Raw genomic sequence first — 19,964 nt, forward strand, 5'->3', positions numbered from 1 at the left:
GGGCTGAAAGCTGTCAATCGCTTTTGGCTCGGCAGAGGCAGGTGGACGCCAGGCGCCTGGGCTGCGCAGGGGCCTGGGGAGCGGGGCAGGGAGGCGGTGGGCTCTCTGGAAGACCAGGGTGGACGGTCTTCCAGGGAGGACACCCGGCCTCTGGGTTCCGGAGCAAGAGACTTCAGCGGGCCTTAGTTCGCGACGTCTCAGCAATGCCTGCTGCAGTTACCACTGGGGTTATTTCTCTCCTTAAAATTTTCTTTAAAGGATTTTGTTTATTTATTAATTCATGAGAGACACAGAGAGAGAGAGAGAGGCAGAGACACAGGCAGAGGGAGAAGCAGGCCTCGTGCAGGGAGCCCGATGCGGGACTCGATCCCAGGACTCCAGGATCACGCCCTGGGCCAAAGGCGGCGCTAAACCTCTGAGCCACCCAGGGATCCCCTCTCTCCCCAAATTTTGATTGCAACGGGGACTAGGGATCATAAATTAACTGTAATTAAAGGAGTGACACTGACAAGGAAGAAAATATTGCCCTTGTCAAAAATACACCCATTTGGAGGCCAGAGTCCGCTGAGTCCAGCGAGTTGCTGGCCCCACGCGGCGCCCACCGCGCCCCGCGCCCTCCTGCTCCCGCTCTTCGGGGGCGTGGCCACTGCCGCCCGCCCCGCCCCCGCCTTCAGGGGGCGTGACCACCGTCGCCAGCCCCGCCCCCGCCCCGGGGGCGTGGCCACTGCCGCCCGCCCCGTCCGGCTCCCCGCCCTCAGGGGGCGTGGCCATCGCATCCAGCCCCGTCCCTCGCTCTTCGGGGGCGTGGCCACTGTCGCCCGCCCCGCCCCCGCCCACGTGACCTGTCAGTGCGCGGAGAGGGAGGAAGATGGCCGCCGGGTTTGGGGAGGGCGAAGCGCTGGAAGCCGCCGTCTCTCCCTTTCCCGTTTTCTGACAGCACCTGCGGCAAAGGAAACCCTTTCTGTTCACGCCGTGGGCGCGGGCCCCAGGCCGGGTTGTGAGACGGTCAGTGCGACGGTCGGCTTCGCCGGGTGACGGGGAGAGGAGGTGGGGGCGAAGCCCAGCGGGGAGGGGGCGAGGCCACGAATCTGGGTGGGCGAGTTCGAGAGTGGAGGGCCCGGGGCCAGGTGGAGAGGGGGCGGGGTGTGGGGGCCCAGGGCCGGAGGGGGCGGGGCTGGGGCCTGTGAGGCAGGGCCGCGGCCGGGTGAGGAGGGGGTGGGGGAGGAGGGGGAGGCGGGGTGTGCGCGCCCGCGGCCGGGGGGGCGGGGCTGGGGCGGGTGAGGCAGGGCTGCGGCCAGGTGAGGAGGGGGGAGGCGGGGTGTGGGGACCCTGCGGCCGTGGGGGGGGGGTAAGGAGGGGCTGGGGCCCTGTGAGGCGGCCGGGTGAGGAGGGGGAGGTGGGGTGTGCGCGCCCGCGGCCGGGGGGGAGGGGCTGGGGCGGGTGAGGCAGGGCCGCGGCCAGGTGAGGAGAGGGGAGGCGGGGTGTGCGCGCCCTCGGCCGGGTGAGGAGAGGGTGGGTGAGGAGGGGTGAGGCGGGGTGTGCGCGGCCGGGGGGGAGGGGGAGGGGCTGGGGCGAGTGAGGCAGGGCCGCGGCCAGGTGAGGAGGGGGAGGCGGGGTGTGCGCGCCCGCGGCCGGGGGGGCGGGGCTGGGGCAGGTGAGGCAGGGCCGCGGCCAGGTGCGGAGGGGGGGTGTGGGGGCTCGCGGCCTGGTGAGGAGAGGAGGGGTGAGGAGGGGGAGGCGGGGTGTGCGCGCCCGCGGCCGGGTGAGGAGGGGTGAGGAGGGGGAGGCAGGGTGTGCGCGCCCGCGGCCGGGTGAGGAGGGGGTGGGTGAGGAGGGGTGAGGAGGGGGAGGCGGGGTGTGCGCGCCCGCGGCCGGGTGAGGAGGGGTGAGGAGGGGGAGGCAGGGTGTGCGCGCCCGCGGCCGGGTGAGGAGGGGGTGGGTGAGGAGGGGTGAGGAGGGGGAGGCAGGGTGTGCGCGCCCGCGGCCGGGTGAGGAGGGGGAGGCAGGGTGTGCGCGCCCGCGGCCGGGTGAGGAGGGGGGGTGAGGAGGGGTGAGGAGGGGGAGGCAGGGTGTGCGCGCCCGCGGCCGGGTGAGGAGGGGGAGGCAGGGTGTGCGCGCCCGCGGCCGGGTGAGGAGAGGAGGGGTGAGGAGGGGGAGGCGGGGTGTGCGCGGCGGGGGGGGGGGAGGGGGAGGGGCTGGGGCGAGTGAGGCAGGGCCGCGGCCAGGTGAGGAGGGGGAGGCGGGGTGTGCGCGCCGGCGGCCCGAGCGGGAGGGGCCCGGCGAGGCAGGGCCGGTCGGGGCGCGGAGAGGGCGAGGCCAAGGCTGGGCGCGGGGCCTGCCGCTGGGCGCTGGGGCCCTGGAGGTCTGGCGGTTCCCGGGAGGCCTCGGGCGTGCTGTCCGCGGCGGTCGGTGAGTCGGCGGGCGGAGAGGGGCTGGGCTGGGGGAGGGGCCGGGCCTCAGGGAAACCATTTGTTTCAGGTTGTGCGGCAGCCGCCGGCACACCTCCGTGTCGGACCCTCCTCGGCTGGTTCCATTAGGGCAGGTGTCCCAGGTGCCTTTCCCCGGGCGTCCAGCGGGGAGGTGGTCGGTTTTCCTCCTTTGCTTTCTCATCGGGCTTCATTGCTCCATTGTCCTGTGCGGGCCTTGAAGTGCCTGGCAAGACATCCCCAAGCCGTTGATGACGATGCTTCCACAGTTTATTTATAGGGAAACGATTTCTTTGTCAGCCAGGAATATGGATTATTTTTCTTTCAAGTTGTTTTAACATGGAGAAAGGTTTAAACCAATGAAGAACGTTTTCTTATTTGCAACTGTTTATGGAACCGTCTCTGCCAGCCGCTAGGGGCGCTGGCTAAAAATGTAGGTTTCCTAGCCTTACCCTCAGAAATTCCCATTAGGCTGGCTTGGGGTGTGGCTCTGGAATCACCCCTTCTGAGTCCACGGGGGCGATTCTGATGTTTTGTCATTGCCCACACTCTGGCAACACTGAGGACCGAACGTCTAAAAATGGTTAATACCCCTTCGGGAGCTGATGGAGAGCCAGGGGGAGAAATGGGGCGGCCAGGTTGTGTTCTTTGTTCTCTGCATTAGTCACAAGGACACTCTCGTCAGAATCATTTTGGGGTGCTTGTTAAAATGGCAATTCTGGGCCCACCGCAGATCTATCGGATGGGATTTTTTGGTGGAGAAGCCAAGGGATATTTGTGTTTGGCAAACTTCCCAAGTAGCTCTGGTGCACACAAGTTTGAGAATCCTTGTTCTGCATTCTTTGTGTAAATGGTTTCCAGATCTGTTTTTATGGCTACTGCGTGGATTAACGTAGCTTTCCAAAAAGCTAATCCAGTAGCTTTTTTGGAGCACCTCAGCTTCCGCCTGGCCAAAGCATCCGTGGCAGGAGTGGTGGGGAAGGAGGGGGCCATAACCCTGAAGAGAAAAATCCTGACTTTCCCTTTTTGTTAATGGGTATGCCCTCCTCCAGTCACCTGTGCTTGACATCTAGTTGTCCTTGACTTTTTAATCTCCAGTCACATAGTTTCTTTGATTTTTACATCCAGAATCTCTCTGCTGGATATTTTGGTAGGTTAAAAGGTCAAATATCAGGGATTTTATATTGTTCAAGCTCATATCTGCCATTTTTCTTTATTCCCACCACCCATCCCTTTCCTGTAGGTTGTTTTGGTGTTTTCCTGACTGGTGTCCAGAGTTCTAATTCTTTGTGTTTTTCTGGTCTGGGCCACATACTCTGCTGGGAAATGAACTTTCCTAGGATCATGCCAGTGTGCCATCTCCCTCTTCCTGCTTTTGCTCAAAAACTCAGTTTCTCAGGTTTATCTGTTACTGTATTAGTGCTGTTTAAAAGGCAAGAACAGATACTTACTCTTTTACCTCAAGGAAAAGGAAATTTATAGGACTTAATGAGAATCAGCAAGAAATCAGAATCCAAGGCCACTTCACCTCTCTCCCTCTCTCTCTCTCTCTCTCTCAGGGGCCACATTTGTTTCCTTGGCTTATGAGGAATCTTTTACTCTATTCATATCTGTTAGGTTCTCTCTGCTGACTAGCTGTCTCAAAACTGTATCATTTGGCACATGGCTCATAATGACTGAGTCTTGGGTTTCAATTCCCAGTTCTAAAAAGAGGAATCTCATTGGCCTGGCTTATGTTTTTGAACATTCACATGTCCTAGATCATGTGCCCATCCCTGGTAATGGCTGATGTAGAAAACAGGGTAGCAGAGCCTGTGGGCAGGCAAAGGCCTATAGACTAGGCACGTTTAGTACACCTATGCAGTTATTTCGATTTGACAGTTACCTATAATGTTTCTACTTGGTCTATTCCTGTGGTAGGTTCTGGGGATAAAAGAACAAAGGAGAGACAGCCCTCGTCCTTGAAGAAGTTACAGATCTAACCAGCCACCCTCTTTCCAATTTTAGCACTTTTTTACTTAAACGTCCCATCCATGCTATACATTGTTTCTTGGGCATACACCAAGAAATAGTCTTTAGGCTTTTTTATCTTCACATGAGAATACCAAGGTCTAACTGTGCATGCCAGGCCAGTTCCTGACCGTCAGGAGCTGTTTTTCTCTTTCTTAGCCTTAATTTTATAGGCATTGTGCCAGATATAAGGTGGGTCTTGCCTCAAGGACTTGGAGTTTATAGTTGTCAGCAACGATGAGTAAAATGGTATACGAGCTGTCAGAGTTTAGGTATATCCACAGGGTGTGGAGTCTAAGAATCGGAGCACTGACCCAGCTTAGAAAGTAAGCCAGTCAGTGGAGGCTTCCAGAAGATAATGTTAGAGCCATGTCCACAAGGATGAGTAGAAACTATCCAGGCATGTCCGTGAAGGATGGGCTTTCTAATCTGAGAGGGTAATAAGTGCAGAGGCCTGGAAAAAAGAAAGTGTGGGGCAGCCAACGGTTGCAAACAGATTAGTCTGCCTAGACCTGGAAGAGTGGATGTGAGTAGGGAAGCAGCTTTGGGTCAAGAATGGGTGAGGCTGGACTGGTGAGATGGGGCCAGATTGCTCTGTGTAGAGCAAAGCTTTTCATAGGAATTATAGAATTGAATCTTTACAGTGGCTTTCAAAGGCTCTGAGGGCTTCAGTTCCTTGAATAACTAGTGAGTAATGAAGCTATCATCTTTTGTTCTCCCAGAATGAATTTATGGGGAACTTAACAGAAGGATTCTAAAAGAAGTGTGTTTTGGATCCCTTTTCAATGTGTCAGCTTGATTGAGGGTGGGAGAAGACTGGAGAGGGGAGATAAAAAGTTGGGGGACTATCCCATTGATCCAGATGAAAGATGGTGCAGTAGAAATTCTTAGAACAGGTGCCTAGATTACAACAGTTTCCTTTTTTCTGGAAACCGTGCCATTACTATATGACCTTATAATCCCCTCCTAACCCTGTGACTATAGTTAATTGGCTCTGGTTGCCACTTGACCCAACCTGGGACTTTTGGATCTGGGAATAAGAATAGTGTGTGCGCTCGCTCTCTTTTTACTTTTTTCAGAGGGGGAACACAAGCAGAGGGAATGGCAGGCAGATGGAGAGGAAGAAGCAGTCTCCCTGCTCAGGGACATGGGGCTGAAGCCCAGGACCCTGGGATCATGACCTGAGCTGAAGGCAGATATTTAACTGACTGAGCCACCCAGGCACTCCTCTTTTCTCTTTTTCTTTTTTGAGAAACTATCTGATTTGGGACTTAGATAGCTGTTGGCTGCCATATTCTTATTTGTGTAGAAGTTGGTCTGTAATGAAAATAGATTAAGCCAACAGAGAATGAGGATTTTACTGGCATTTGAAGTCCAGTGGCACCCACCTTTCCCACAGTGTGGTTTTGCGAAATAAATCAGTATCCTTAAAATGAATTTCCAGTTTTGCTTAAGCGAATTTAAATTTGTCTCTTGTACCCTGAGGAGTCTTGATTGGTATAGATGATGAAGGCCCTAAACTAGAGCACTGAGGGTGGGGTTGGCAGATGTTAGAAGTTACAAGTACGTTAGACAGAAAGCAGTAATGGTTGTACTCTGGAAAGAGTGGTTGATGCTTTGATACAGTGGACATGAGGATGGTGTTCAAAATGAAGGGAGTAAATTGAACAAAGGTAGGTGTGGGAGCTGCCTACAGGTAGGGGCATCTTTGAGCGCTTCAGTTTGATTGGGCTGTGGGAGGAAGTGGCACTGGTATAAAAAGAGAATGGTAGGTAGAGCCGGATCCTGGATGCTTTACTGAGGTATTAGACTTGATCCTATAAGATAAGAGAACAAATGAAGGCATTGAAAATTGGTGACAACTGCTAATAGAAATCTCTTACTGGTTTGCAATAATAGAAGTATCCCAAGTATTCTTGGGATGTGATATATAGCATAGGGAGTACAGTCAGTAATATTATAATAACTTTGGTGACAAATGGCAACTGGACTTAGGGGGATCAAGAGGTGTACTTGAAACTAATTGGATATTCTATGTCAGTTATACTTTAGGAAAAAAAGTGTCGCATTCTGGAAAATTAGGAAATAATGTTTCTAAAGAAAACAAAAATTATATTAATGCCATTACCATTTGATCTGTTTCACTTCAATATTTAAAAATGTATATATTTACAATAGTTGAGATGCTGTGTATATAGTTTGATTTTAATTTTTTCTACCACCTAATATATCACATAGTTTTTGATGATTGTTTATTCCATTGTGTGAATTTATCATAATTTATGTAATTTCCCATCTCTAAGTTTCTTGTTCTCATGAATAAAATTGTGTTGTACTTTGTCCATATTTCCTGTGTTTTTAGAATTGATATCTAGCAGTGAAGTTAGTGGAACAAGTAACATAACTTTTTTGGAGGATTTTTGTAAAATGAGGTATTACTGAGTTACACTCTACATCAGTATTATTTACCCTTTTTACTGTCCAGTTTTAAATTTTGACAAATGCATATAATCATACTACCACCACAAGCAGGATAGGGAAGAGTTCAAGAACCCCCGTAAATTCTCTTGCACCCCAATGTAGTCCTCTCATTCTCTTCCCTTAGACTCTGACAATTTCTGATCTGTTTTATGTCCATATAGTTTTCCTTTTTCAGGATGTCTGTCTTTTGGTCCCCAGAAGGTAGACTTCTACGCCCATGCAAAACTCTATCCCAAGGCTCCCCCAAAGTCTCCGCTCATTATAGCATTAACTCAGTCTCATTTGAATCTTGTCAGCTCTCAACTTCTAAATCTCATCATCTAAATCAGGTATGAGTGAGGCTCTGGGTAGAGTCCATCTTGAGGCATAATTCCTATCCACCGTGAACCTGTGAAACTTGAGAAATAAGTCATATGCTATAAATTATAATGAGGGGACAAACATGGGATATGAGTTGACAGTGCTCAAAAAGGGGGAAAATGGAAGGATAAAAGATGTCACCAGTACCAAGTAATTTTATTCTCTTAGAGCAAAAATTTTTAACATTGGTGAACTCTGATTTATCATTTTTCTTTTTTTGAGGATGATGCTTTTAGTGTTAAAGAGTCTTTGCTTATGCTTTTAGTGTTAAAGAGTCTTTGCTTAATCCAAAATAGTCTGTGTTATCTTCCAGAAGTATTGTGCTTTTAGATATTAAGTCAATTTTAGTATATGTATTTTGTGCAAAGTATGCATTGATATTTGTTTATTTGCATTTGGATGTCCAGTTGGGTCAAACAACATGCCTACTTTTTTCGAATTTGCATTCTAGTAGTGGTAGATGAACAGTAAACACATAATATGATATATTTTCAGTGGCAGTTAAGTACCATGGAGAACATAAAGCAGGGCAAGGAGGTGGTGGGAGTGTGGGGACCACAGTGGAGGATGTGTGAGGTTGTTAACTATTTTATATCACAGGGTCAGGTTAGACTTTCCTAATCAGGTGAGCAAAGGAAGTGAGGGAGGGAGACGTGCATTTCTGGTGGAAGAGATTTAGGGAGACAGAATCCCTGAGGTGGCACAGTTTTTGGCGTGTTCAAGCCATGAAATGGGTAAAGGGGAGTGGTAGGAGATAAGGTCACGTAGAGTCATTGAGAGCAAGGTAACACATGTGATTTGGGTTCTGTGAGAAGCCAGTGGAGGGCTTTGAGCAGGGAAAGATGGAATCTGACTCAGGACCACTCCAGGTGGGGTTCTTCAGTCAGCAGATGAAGCACCATTTCCTGGGAGCTTGTTAAAGATGCAGACTTGGGCTGCACCCACACCTACCAAATCAGAATCCCTGAGGGTAAGGCCTAGGCATCTGGGTTTTGCAAGCTCTCTAGGTGATTCTGATGCATGTTGTGGTTTAAGAAGCTCTGGTCAGACTTAGGTTTTCAGAATATCACTGTGGTTGCCTTGTGGAGGATGGACTGTAGAGAAGGCAAATGGAAGTAGGAAGAGCAGTTGGGATCTAGATGAGAATCTAGACCACAGTGATTGGACCACAGTGATTGTGTTGGAGATGGTGAGCAGTAGTTAGATTTAAAATATGTTTTATAGGTAAAGCCAATCTACTAGGATTTCCTAATAAATTGAGTGTAGAGTGTAGAGTGTAGAGAATGAGATAAGTTGGGTAGTTCCGTGGAAGGATGGAGCTGGAACAGCCATTTACAGAGATGGAGGAGCCGTGGAGCACTTTCCTCTATTAAGGGGTGGTGATGAGGAGGATGGATTGAGGGATGCATTTGGAGTTTAGCATTTGAATGAGTTAAGATTGAGATGTGTGTGAGTCTTGGGAAGGGAGGGGTGGGCATTATGACAGCTGAGCTGTAGGGCCTTGTACAAGTGTAAGGTTAAAAATGATAAGATAGTAGCAAATTAGTTTTTTCCTAATCACAAATTATGTGTATTTTATCTAATCTACTTTTAACAGGTATTGGATTAAGGATAACTACAGCTTTTTGTGAAGATGTCAGTTCTGATATCACAGAGTGTAATAAATTATGTAGAAGAAGAAAACATTCCTGCCCTGAAAGCTCTTCTTGAAAAATGCAAAGATGTAGATGAGAGAAATGAGGTAAGACCAAGTTTCCTTTCTTTCTTTCTTTCTTTTTCTTTTTTTTTTTTTTTCCACACCCAATATGGGGCTTGAACTCAGGACCCTGGGATCAAGAGTCAGATGCTCTACTGATTGAACCAGACTGGCACCCCTGAGACCGAGTTTCTAAAATTAAATTCTTTTCATGAATATTTGTTAACTAGTGACTTCTGTGTACAAGGATACAGGTGAATATGAAATACAAAGTTCTTAGCTCTGGTAAAATTGTTCAAAGTACTTCAAATTCTGTACTTTTGGAATACATTTGAACTCATATATCTGATTGAATATGGAGTTTAGATTTATGATTGATTCTTTTTTTTTTTTTTTAGATGGAATAACCAGTATTTGGGAAGTTTGATCACTAAAGTCTGAAGTATTTCTAGGAAGTTTTAGAGAGTTTCTAGACCCACTCTTCCTAGAAATAGATTAGACAAAATTTTAAAAATATTTTCTGTAATGGTACCTTGGTTCTCTAAGTTATTCATTTCATGCAGTTAGGGATTTTAAAGAGCCTACATCTTTAAGGGATAGTTAAATAGGTTATGTGTTTTGTTTAATAAGATAGGGAAATATATATTTACCATTTTCATTAACTTCTATTAGATATTTCTATTCAACAATATAAGTAAATAGACTGTTGATCTTATCTAATCATGAAGCACCATACTGCAGCATTTTAGGGACTAAAAAACTTTTTGTATGAATTTTTTAAGTGTCAAAGTTTGTATGTATTTTATGGAATTTAAGAAAAATAAAACTTTCGGGGCACCAACCAGCTCAGCTGGAAGAGCATGTGACGATTGATCTCATGATGATGAGTTTAAGTCCCACATTGGATGTAGAGACTACTTAAAAATAAATTTAAAAAAGACTTAAGAAAAAAAGGAAAAAGCTTCTTAAAGCTGTATTTTCAATGTAATTTTTTTTTTTTGCCAGTGAATGAGGAGTGATACATACATATATATGTATGTATGTGTGTACATATATGTATCTGTGTGTGTAGACATGTAAAGAAGTATTGTAGGGGGAAAAAACAAAATTTATCATCTTAACCATTTTTAAGTGTATAATTCATTTGTGTTCAGTCATGTAACTAATTTATAATGTTCTGAAATATCTCCAGATCTTTTTCAAGTCAAAAACTCCATGTTGGTTAAACAGCAACTCCCTATTTCTTTTCTCCCCAGCCCCTGGTAACTACTCTTCTACTTTCTGTTTCTATAAATTTGACTACTCTTGATACCTCATATAAGTGGGATCAAACAGTATTTGTCTTTTTATAATGGCTGATTTCACTTAGCATAATATTCTTAGGGTTCAATCATGTAGCATATGACAAGATTTCTTTCCTTTTAATAGAGTTGAATACCACTCCATTGTATTTTGTTTATGCATTTATCTATTGATGGACATTTGGGTATTTTTTCTTCCTCTTGTCTATTGTGAATAGTGCTGCTATGAACATGAATATGCAAATATTATAAATGTTTAAAGTTGTGGAATCAGCAGTTATTTTATGATAATTATTTTTGACATAGGGTACCTAATTTCTTTAAGTTAGTAACTGTCACAAGCAAATCTTAACGTAAAAATTTTGTTATTGCATACAGAAATTGTTGCTGCTATAATCTTATGATAGTTAATGTTTTTAATTGAATCAGCTCATTTATTTATTTATTTATTTTTTTTAAAGATTTATTTTATTTTATTTTATTTTATGATAGTCACAGAGAGAGAGAGAGAGAGAGGCAGAGACACAGGCAGAGGGAGAAGCAGGCTCCATGCACCAGGAGCCCGATGTGGGATTCGATCCCAGGTCTCCAGGATCGCGCCCTGGGCCAAAGGCAGGCGCCAAACCGCTGCGCCACCCAGGGATCCCCGAATCAGCTCATTTAAATTGCATAGCAGGGGATCCCTGGGTGGCGCAGCGGTTTAGCGCCTGCCTTTGGCCCAGGGCGTGATCCTGGAGACCCGGGATCAAATCCCACATCGGGCTCCCGGTGCATGGAGCCTGCTTCTCCCTCTGCCTATGTCTCTGCCTCTCTCTCTCTCTGTGTGACTATCATAAATAAATAAATAATAAATAAATTGCATAGCAACTCTATAAAGAATAATACTGTTATTTATCTTGATTTACAGTTAAATGGCCAGTTTCCTATCCAGGTTACTACCTGGTAGAACCCAAATTTGAATGCTGTTCTGTTTTATTTCAAAGTATAACCTGTTTATGCTCTATTGCCATTCTTTGAGTTTTCAGAGTAAGTTCAATCTAATGATATGCCCATATTTTCAGTGTTTCTGTATTGAATATAATATATTTTGGTTAGGTAACTCTTATGTGATTATGCAAGTTGTCAATAATTGTTCTCAATAGGTAAGAGAGAATTTGTAATTGGAGATTGTTCATTGTTATAGTTACTTTAAAAAGTGGTCATTTTATTAGCATTTATTAGCATATTTGAAATAACAAAAGGATGATAGTTTAAAAAGATTAAATATTACTTCATAGACATTTTCTATAAGAATACCAAGGAAGGGATCCCTGGGTGGCGCAGTGGTTTGGCGCCTGCCTTTGGCCCAGGGCGCGATCCTGGAGACCCGGGATCGAATCCCACATCAGGCTCCCGGTGCATGGAGCCTGCTTCTCCCTCCGCTTGTGTCTCTGCCTCTCTCTCTCTCTCTCTCTCTGTGACTATCATAAATAAATAAAAATTAAAAAAAAAAAAAAAAAAAAAAAGAATACCAAGGAAATAGTTTCACTTGGAAGGAGAAATATAACATATCAGTAAGCACAAAATTATTAATCTTTCCCATAAAGAATGAAGCATAGTTGGTATAGAGAGCTTCACTAAATCGTGCATGTGGTAGCATTTAACTGGTATTAATGTTATTTATTATTTTTTTATTTTTAATTTTTATTTATTTATTTAAAGAGTGTACAAGCAGGGGGAGGTGCATGCAGAGGGAGAGGGAGACTCTCAAGCAGACTGCACTGAGCTTGGAGCCCAAGGCCAGGGGTTGATCTCACAACTCTGAGATCATGATCTGAGGTGAAATCAAGAGTCACCTGCTTAGCTGAATGAGCTACCCAGGCATCCCTGACATTAATGGTATTTTTATCTAGTTTAGGGTTGCATCAATTGAAATTAGAGTTTTAAAATAATGATTTGAAGCAACCTGGATTGTTAATTATGGCTCAGTGTGAGAGTTGGAGAGAAAGTAGTTTTCTCCAGGCTTTTTTGGGGTATTTTGCTTCTATGGCTTCTGATAAAATTTAAATTTTATAGAATTCTGTAAAGTTGTATGGATTTTCTTCTCTTTTTTCATCCCTTTAAAAGTATTTTACTTTATATTAATGTGTTTTGGTTATCAGTTTTGAAAAGTTCTCTTAAAGATTATATCAATAAAATAAAATAATGTGGGGAAAATTGTACTGTATTTAGCATACAGTTATCTACCCTCAGTAAATGCTGATTTCCTGCATTCTTTCCTCTGAGCTTTATTTGTAAACTAGGTAGCTCTTGGCCTGTGAATGTTCTCAATGATGGCAGATTTTTGCCCTTGGTAGGATAGTGGAGGACTTTTATTTTAGAAAGAACAGAAAATTACTCTCAGCTCTTTTTGGTACAAGATTATAGTGCTGAGGTAGGACACCATTTTCCCAAGAAAATAAAGTGGGACTCCAAATTCGAGGGATGGATTTGTTTATATGCTTAGAAATAGGGTCTGAGGGAAATTTCAAAGGAGAATTTAAAAATATTTTAGTTTTGGGATGCCTGGGTGTCTCAGTGGTTGAGTGTCTGCCTTTGGCTCAGGTCGTGATCCCAGGGTCCTGGGATTGAGTCCCGCATCAGGCTCCCTAGTGGGAGCCTGCTTCTCCCTCTGCCTGTGTCTCTGCTTCTCTCTCTGTGTCTCTTATGAATAGATAAATAAAATCTTTTAAAAGGAAAAAAAACTGATAAGTTTAAAAAAATAAAAAATAAAAATATTTTAGTTTCACTACAATTATCAGAAGAAGTATATATTCTCCAAAGGTTTACTTTAAAGGGCAGTGGTGGGATCCCTGGGTGGCACAGCGGTTTAGCGCCTGCCTTTGGCCAGGGCGCGATCCTGGAGATCCGGGATCGAATCCCACGTCGGGCTCCCGGTGCATGGAGCCTGCTTCTCCCTCTGCCTGTGTCTCTGCCTCTCTCTCTCTCTCTCTCTGTCTCTCTCTCTCTGTGTGACTATCATAAAAAAAAAAAAGGGCAGTGGTTATTGAGGCTTTAGTACACCCAAATAAGTAGAAGTAGTTTCTCTAGGAATCGGGCAGAGCAAAGAGATGGTGAATAGGAAATGTTTTTGCATTCTAGTCTTCTGGGAAGCTAAGTATGGTACCTGTTGAGGGAACTTCTGTTGGTGCAATGTTTGTTATAATGTGTTTTGGCTTGGGAGATCTTTATAAGTGGAGTAGGGGTCATGTGAGTTCTGTGATTCTCTGTATTTTGGAAAGCAGTGGGCTTGGGGTTTACTGGGATGTGCAGGATTAGGTATAGAAGGGGCCTGTACTGATTCATTTTGAAGTGGAAGAATAAAGTTGTCATGGCTGATTCCAAGTTACTCTGTCTCTACAAGCGTAGTTATAAGATTGGTTAAGCAAGAACTAATAGAATAAATATTTTGTTACAAGCCTTGCTTAATGTAACTTTTCTTCTATCTTTGAGAATCTAATAAAACTTCATGGTAGCCTCTTTTGACAGTTATTTATCTTTTTGATTTTATTTTTATTTTTTTTTATTTTTTATTTTTTATCTTTTTGATTTTAGTGTAGCTGTAAAGGTGTATTAGTTAAGAATTACATAGGATTGCATGTAATAGATCCTAAAACAATGTCTTAATCAAATTAAGGTCTTATTTTTCGCATGTGAGGACAAGCTGGAGGAACCATTCCAAGGTTGATATGTTGGCTTCCGGAAATCTTCTCAGGTTCCTTCTGCCTCTCTCTCTACTCTGCACTGTGTGCTGGTAACTGCACATCAGCCATCTTGCCATGTTCACCAGTGTGTCTACATATGGAGCAAGAAAAAGGAAGAAGGCAGCTGAGCTCGTCTAATTGCTGAGCTGTCCTGGGAGACTTAGCTCGAGCAGTAGCATAGGATGATTTCCAGCTGCAAGTGAGGCTGAACAGTGTGGGTTTTTTTTAGCTGAGCACATTGCTGCCCCTAAACAAAATCCTGTCACTTTGAATGCTGGAGAGACCACTAATAGTTTCTGCAAGACAAAGTAATGACTATTCAAGTTTTAAATTTGGCTTGTTTCAGGATGCCTGGGTCGTTCAGTGGATGAGCGTCTACCTTCAGCTCCGTGTGGTCCCGGGGTTCCGGGATTGAGTCCCACATCGGGCTCCCTGCATGGAGACTGCTTCTCCCTTTGCCTATGTCTCTGCCTCTGTGTCTCTCATGAATAAATGAATAAAAAAATCTTTAAAAATAAATAAATTTGGCTTGTTTCTAGTTAATCAAATTTATACCATGTTTCTTATTTGTCTTATAGATATTTATGCACATCTACATTATTTTCTCCCTCATACTCAAGAAGCACCTATCTCTGTGAACTTTCTGAAATGACTGTGACCCCAGAAAGTAAACAGGAAAATTCTGAGTCTCTGGAATTACTAATCTGAAAACTCTGATGTAAAATTCATATATCCTTAGGGCCATGGATTCAGGATTACTTGGTTTTAATTTGTGTATTATATCAATGTCTTTGTTATCTCACTTTTTATCACGGTTGATTAGGAAGGAAAAGGTTGCTATAGAAAGTTTGTCGAAGAAGTTACAGCTGACAGAAGCAAGCTTGGTGTAGTAATTGATGTCTGTAGTTATGACTCAATTGCAAACGTAATGTTTAAGGTAATCTGTTTAACAAGTAGTAAGTAATGTGTGCATTGCTTTTTAAACTAATAGTTATCATAAAATATATAATCAAATTTAATGTTTAAAGGATAAGCTTTTTCACCTGGAAAAATCTATTTGTGAATAATACCTCATTCCCTGATGACCTTGGTTGAATGATGCATAATTTAATATCCACTGTTATATAAGAATGTCTCTATTTCAAGCAATTTACTTTTTTACTTTGCTTAAACCAATATTTGTGTTTTAAGTCTTTGCTTGTATTATTCTTATAATAGCATCTGTTGTATTTTACCAGTTATTGTATTTTGCCATTGACAGATTTTTTTAATTCTTTGAGCTTTTGCTCACTCATTTATTCAACAGATACTTGAATGTCTGTGTGACAATCACTGTCCTTCACACTGGTGATACATTATTATTTTTACATCTACACTTATGTTTATTCTTTTCATACAGTGTAATACCAGTTTCAGGTGTACGATTTAGTGATTTAGCACTTCCATACAACACCTGATGCTCATCCCCTCTTTAACCCCACCCCCACCCACCTCTTCTCTGGTAACCATCAGTGTGTTCTCTATACTTAAGAGTCTGTTTCTTGGTTGCCTCTCTTTTTGGGAGAATGCAGTATTAAATTAAAAACAAAAACAAAAACAAAAACAGACATGCATCTTACCCTCATGGAATTTAGAGCCTTTAGGAGAAATGGACAGTTATCAGTTGTTAATCACACAAATATAATCACAAAGTTTAGTATAATAAAGGAGAATTAGAGGGCTTAGTCAGACTTCTTTGAGGGGTTGATGTTTGACCCAAGAGCTGAAGGATGGGTGGTAGTTAATTGGGTGGGACAGAGGGAAAACTGTTGTGAGGGTCCAGAGGTGGGAAAGGGCTTAGGAGTATGTTGGTGAGGAGGGAATGGCACAGAGTAAGTTTTGAGGTAGTCCTGCCATGGCCACTGTAAGTATTTTGTTTCTGATCCAAAAGAGCAATAGTGGTTACTGGGGATTTTACACAGAAACGATGTCATGTTAGCATTTAACACATATATCAGTGACCCCACATTGATATATACATAGTAAGTAGATACTTAAATATTTGTCTAATTGAACTTAATTTTTGGTGTAAATTTTTTTCTCATATACCTTAGTATGTTTTAACACTTTTAGTACTATCATTGTTAGCCCACTGCTGCTCATCTGTTTCTTACCATGGCCCTTACAGAAGATGATCATGTGTGTATTGTCCTTGTGGTAGATGAGTCCTGCTTGTGGAAGGAACCCATCCCAGGATCTGGCTGCCCAGGCCTGCCGTATTCTCAGGGCTTAGATGTACTGTCTCTTACTACTGTGTCTCATTCTAGGCACATAGGGGGCAACTGGAGGTTTTTATGTATTGTTTTACTTTCCTCCCTCTTGCCCTGACGAACATCTTACATATATGGTTAAAATCACATTCTGTATCATATTTTTATCTGGTATTGTTAGAGAATTTGGTTACCATAGATATGCTAAGATTTTTATATACATTGTGGTAATTACTTCTCAGAGCCTAGTATTCATCTTTTCTTGTTTTGAATGAAATTGTAGTGCCAAAACCAGACTACTAATGCTTTAGTCAAAAAAGTTTCATTTTCTCTTTGACTTCGATATTATTAGCAAACTGAAAACTTAAGATTTCAAAGGTGTTTCTAAATTTGAGAAATTCTGTAAACAATGTTTAACATAACATTGTGGAAACACCAGTGTGGTATATTTAACTGTGGCATTTCATAAAGCCCTCTGTGTCTTTTATATTTTCTAGTGTGGCCAGACCCCATTGATGATAGCCGCTGAACAAGGCAATCTGGAAATAGTGAAGGAGTTAATTAAGAATGGAGCTAATTGCAATCTGGAAGATCTGGTATATATTAAAATAGTCTATTTGTTGTCTTTTCCTTAACTTTGTTGTTTTTAAGAAGTGATTCAAAATTAGTAGATTATAATTGTTCTTTCAGGTCTATCTTAATTTTGCCTAATATGCAAAGTCAGTTTTTAAAGGGGTGATGCAGGAGAAATTTTTACTTTCAATGAAAAGTCTCAGCTCTTTGTTTTTTATATATAGATGGTACTGGCTGAATAGGGAGCACATATACTTAGATACTTGTAGCCTTTAATTAAAAATAAAGGACAGTAGTTTTTTTATCATGTAGTTTCTAAATATATCATGGGATCATGTTAGTTTAATAGCTTGTGAATGTGCTCTTAAATCTGATGACGGCTCTTTAATTTTAATTTATAGTAATGGTTGGCAGCCACAAGGATTAACTTTAAGGTTTTGATAGTCATCTTGTCTTTTTTTTTAAAAAATGCAATATGTAATTAGACGTTCAGTGAAAAGACTGAACGAGCAGTTGTGAAAAAGCACTTCTGCACCACTGCGGTGATACACTGATAAATTCTTAACAGAGCTTATGCTTTGGTGTTATTTTAGAGTAGAGTGGGTCAGATCATGTCAATTTGGTATGATCATTTGGTACGTAAACTTGAATTTACTTCCCTCACTATGGGTTGTGACTTTTGGTTTTGAAATGGTAACATTGGTGACTGTGTGTTCAAGGATAACTGGACAGCACTTATATCGGCATCCAAGGAAGGGCACGTGCACATTGTAGAAGAACTGCTTAAGTGTGGGGTCAACTTGGAGCACCGTGATATGGTATGTGCGTCACTTATGATGTGCTGTTTAATTAGCTGGAATCTTAATCAGTAGCAGGTACATCTGGAACCTTGTACTTTTGTGCATGAGGTGATATTAAAACATCACTTTTAAGATTTGGGGCTGGGCATTGAAACAACCCTCAAGAATGTGTAAAAACCCAGGTGAGATAATGACCTTTTAGAATATTCTTGGTTATCATTTTCAGTTTATTTCAGAGTTTAAAATTCTAAAATATTATTAAAAACAACGCAATAATTTCCAATATATTAGTGTTTTCAACTTAGAGAATTGTTTTCTTTAAGAGGACCTTTAAGAGGGACAGTATAGTTTTAAAAATATTTTCAGTTGTTTGAAGTTACAATTTTCAGAATAATGTTTATAAGTTTATTTTTAAAATGTAATTGTATTCAGACATGCCATCCATATATATTACAGGTTGAACAAGATATGATTCTTAATCATCTTAGGTCTTAATTTGCTTCAGACATCTGCTTAAAGCATAAAGATGAAGAAAGATAATTTCTAGCTTATTTATTATGCAAAATGTTTGCCCTTTTCCAAAGTTAATTTTAACAGTGGAATAGAGGAAGGAATTGCTCTGCCTTGATGTATAAAACGTGTACTTCTTTGTTGATAATGCTTTATGAAGTGCCAGCGGTCTGAGCTTTAAGGAACTGTAGCATTCCACCATCTTGTACTTACTATTATAATTATAATTTACCTAGTCTGTTTATCTCTATAGTCTTATATGTATTCTCAAACTTGATGAAGTAGATGAGAAGACACAGAACTATTTACTTTCTGTCTTTAACATTATAGTATTTAGGCAAAATATTGCTTTCCAAAGTTACCTGGGGTTAGCTCCTAAGTAGTTATGTGATTATGTGATTCATTTGTAATATAGTTAGATTCTTTTGGCCCAGTCTGTATTCAGTTTTTCTCTCCATATTCTGGTTGATTTTCAAAAATTTGCATACAGTAAAATTCACTCTTGGGGTATACAGTTCTATGGGTTTTGCCAAGTGCAAATGTCTTATGTCTACCACCACCTTCTGTACAGAGCAGTTAAACCACCTTAACAGTACCCTTAGACTGCTCCTTTATAATTATCCAGTCCACCCACTCCTTAGTCGCTGGCCACCACTGATCTGTTTTCCCTTTCTGCAATTGTGCCCTTTTCTGATCAGGGCAAGTATTTTTTTAATCTCCTTTTTCATGATGATGAAAGAGAATCAGAAGGATTAAGTGATTTATATTCTCAGAACCAAATGTGGATTTAAATGGTTTAAAAAAGCCCAAAACATTCATTTCTTAGTATAATTTGATTACATTGGTCTTTCTTACTGAACTGCATTATGACTGAAGAGAAAATTGCTTAAAATAAAAAAAGAAAAGAAAATTGCTCCTGTAATTTAGAAAATAGAACGTCATCATGCTGTTCATTCATACGTGGTGACTTCACCCTGGAAATCCGTGATCTACAGATCTCTGCCTCAGTATCCTCTTTTTTTAGCAAGAGGTGCTGTAATGATCTGGGATTTATAGGATATGTTTAAATGCAGGAGTTGAATATGACTGCTGGAATTCCTCTCTAGAAAAAGTCTAGACTCATACAAGAAGAATATCTAGGGACATAGAAAGTGTTCCAAAGAAAAAATTTTTAAACAGCCAAAATAAATATTGGAAATTCATTTATTTATTTTTAAATATTGGAAATTTAAAAAATCTAATACGAATGTTCTCTTTCAGTTTCCATGATATAGTCAAAATTTGGAGTAATCATTTTTGGAATTAAGAGATTTGACCTGTTTCAGATCCTATTGTGTATTTGTGAAGTTTGGGAATTTAAAACTACATAGTAGTGCCTTCATACACAATGGTTTTATATAGAAATATTCAAAGAAGGAACTTCATGAATGGCATTTTTGTGCTTGGAGATGACCAAAAGTCCCCCCACCCCCTTTTTTTCCTTAGGGAGGTTGGACAGCTCTTATGTGGGCATGTTATAAAGGCCGTACGGAAGTGGTAGAGTTGCTGCTTTCTCATGGCGCCAATCCAAGTGTCACTGGTTTGGTAAGCGTTAAAAATTTCACTGTAATACAAGCGGTAAGTTCTCTTAGGTAATGCTTAAGGCTGGTTATGTTTTAGACTTCATATTGTATAGAAATTATCTAGATCTTATTAAAGATAGTAATGGAGGATATAATTTCAAATCACAATGAAGTCAAGGTAAGCTTCTCGATTTTATCAACAAAAGGGCAACTCTTGGAGCTTAAACTTTAATTATAACTATTCACCATTTCAAAGGAGAATTTGAAATACTTA

At 42.2% G+C, this 19,964-nt stretch overlaps 1 protein-coding gene across 16 annotated transcripts in view; it reads left to right on the top strand.

Moving 5' to 3' along the window:
* The first annotated feature begins 847 nt into the window (after positions 1-847).
* KIDINS220 (kinase D interacting substrate 220) overlaps positions 848-19,964 on the top strand; it is a 107,646-nt gene continuing 88,529 nt past the window's right edge. For all 16 annotated transcript variants that reach the window (XM_041754480.1, XM_041754478.1, XM_041754481.1 and 13 more), the window contains exons 1-5: positions 848-1,005; positions 8,875-9,018; positions 16,743-16,841; positions 17,538-17,636; positions 19,614-19,712. In XM_041754480.1, coding sequence (XP_041610414.1) covers positions 8,911-9,018; positions 16,743-16,841; positions 17,538-17,636; positions 19,614-19,712 — 405 coding nt within the window. In that variant the 5' untranslated portion in view covers positions 848-1,005; positions 8,875-8,910. The remainder of the gene's footprint in view (positions 1,006-8,874; positions 9,019-16,742; positions 16,842-17,537; positions 17,637-19,613; positions 19,713-19,964) is intronic.

Source organism: Vulpes lagopus, chromosome 5 (genome assembly GCF_018345385.1).
Source record: "Vulpes lagopus strain Blue_001 chromosome 5, ASM1834538v1, whole genome shotgun sequence".
In the NCBI taxonomy this organism is placed as follows: domain Eukaryota; kingdom Metazoa; phylum Chordata; class Mammalia; order Carnivora; family Canidae; genus Vulpes; species Vulpes lagopus.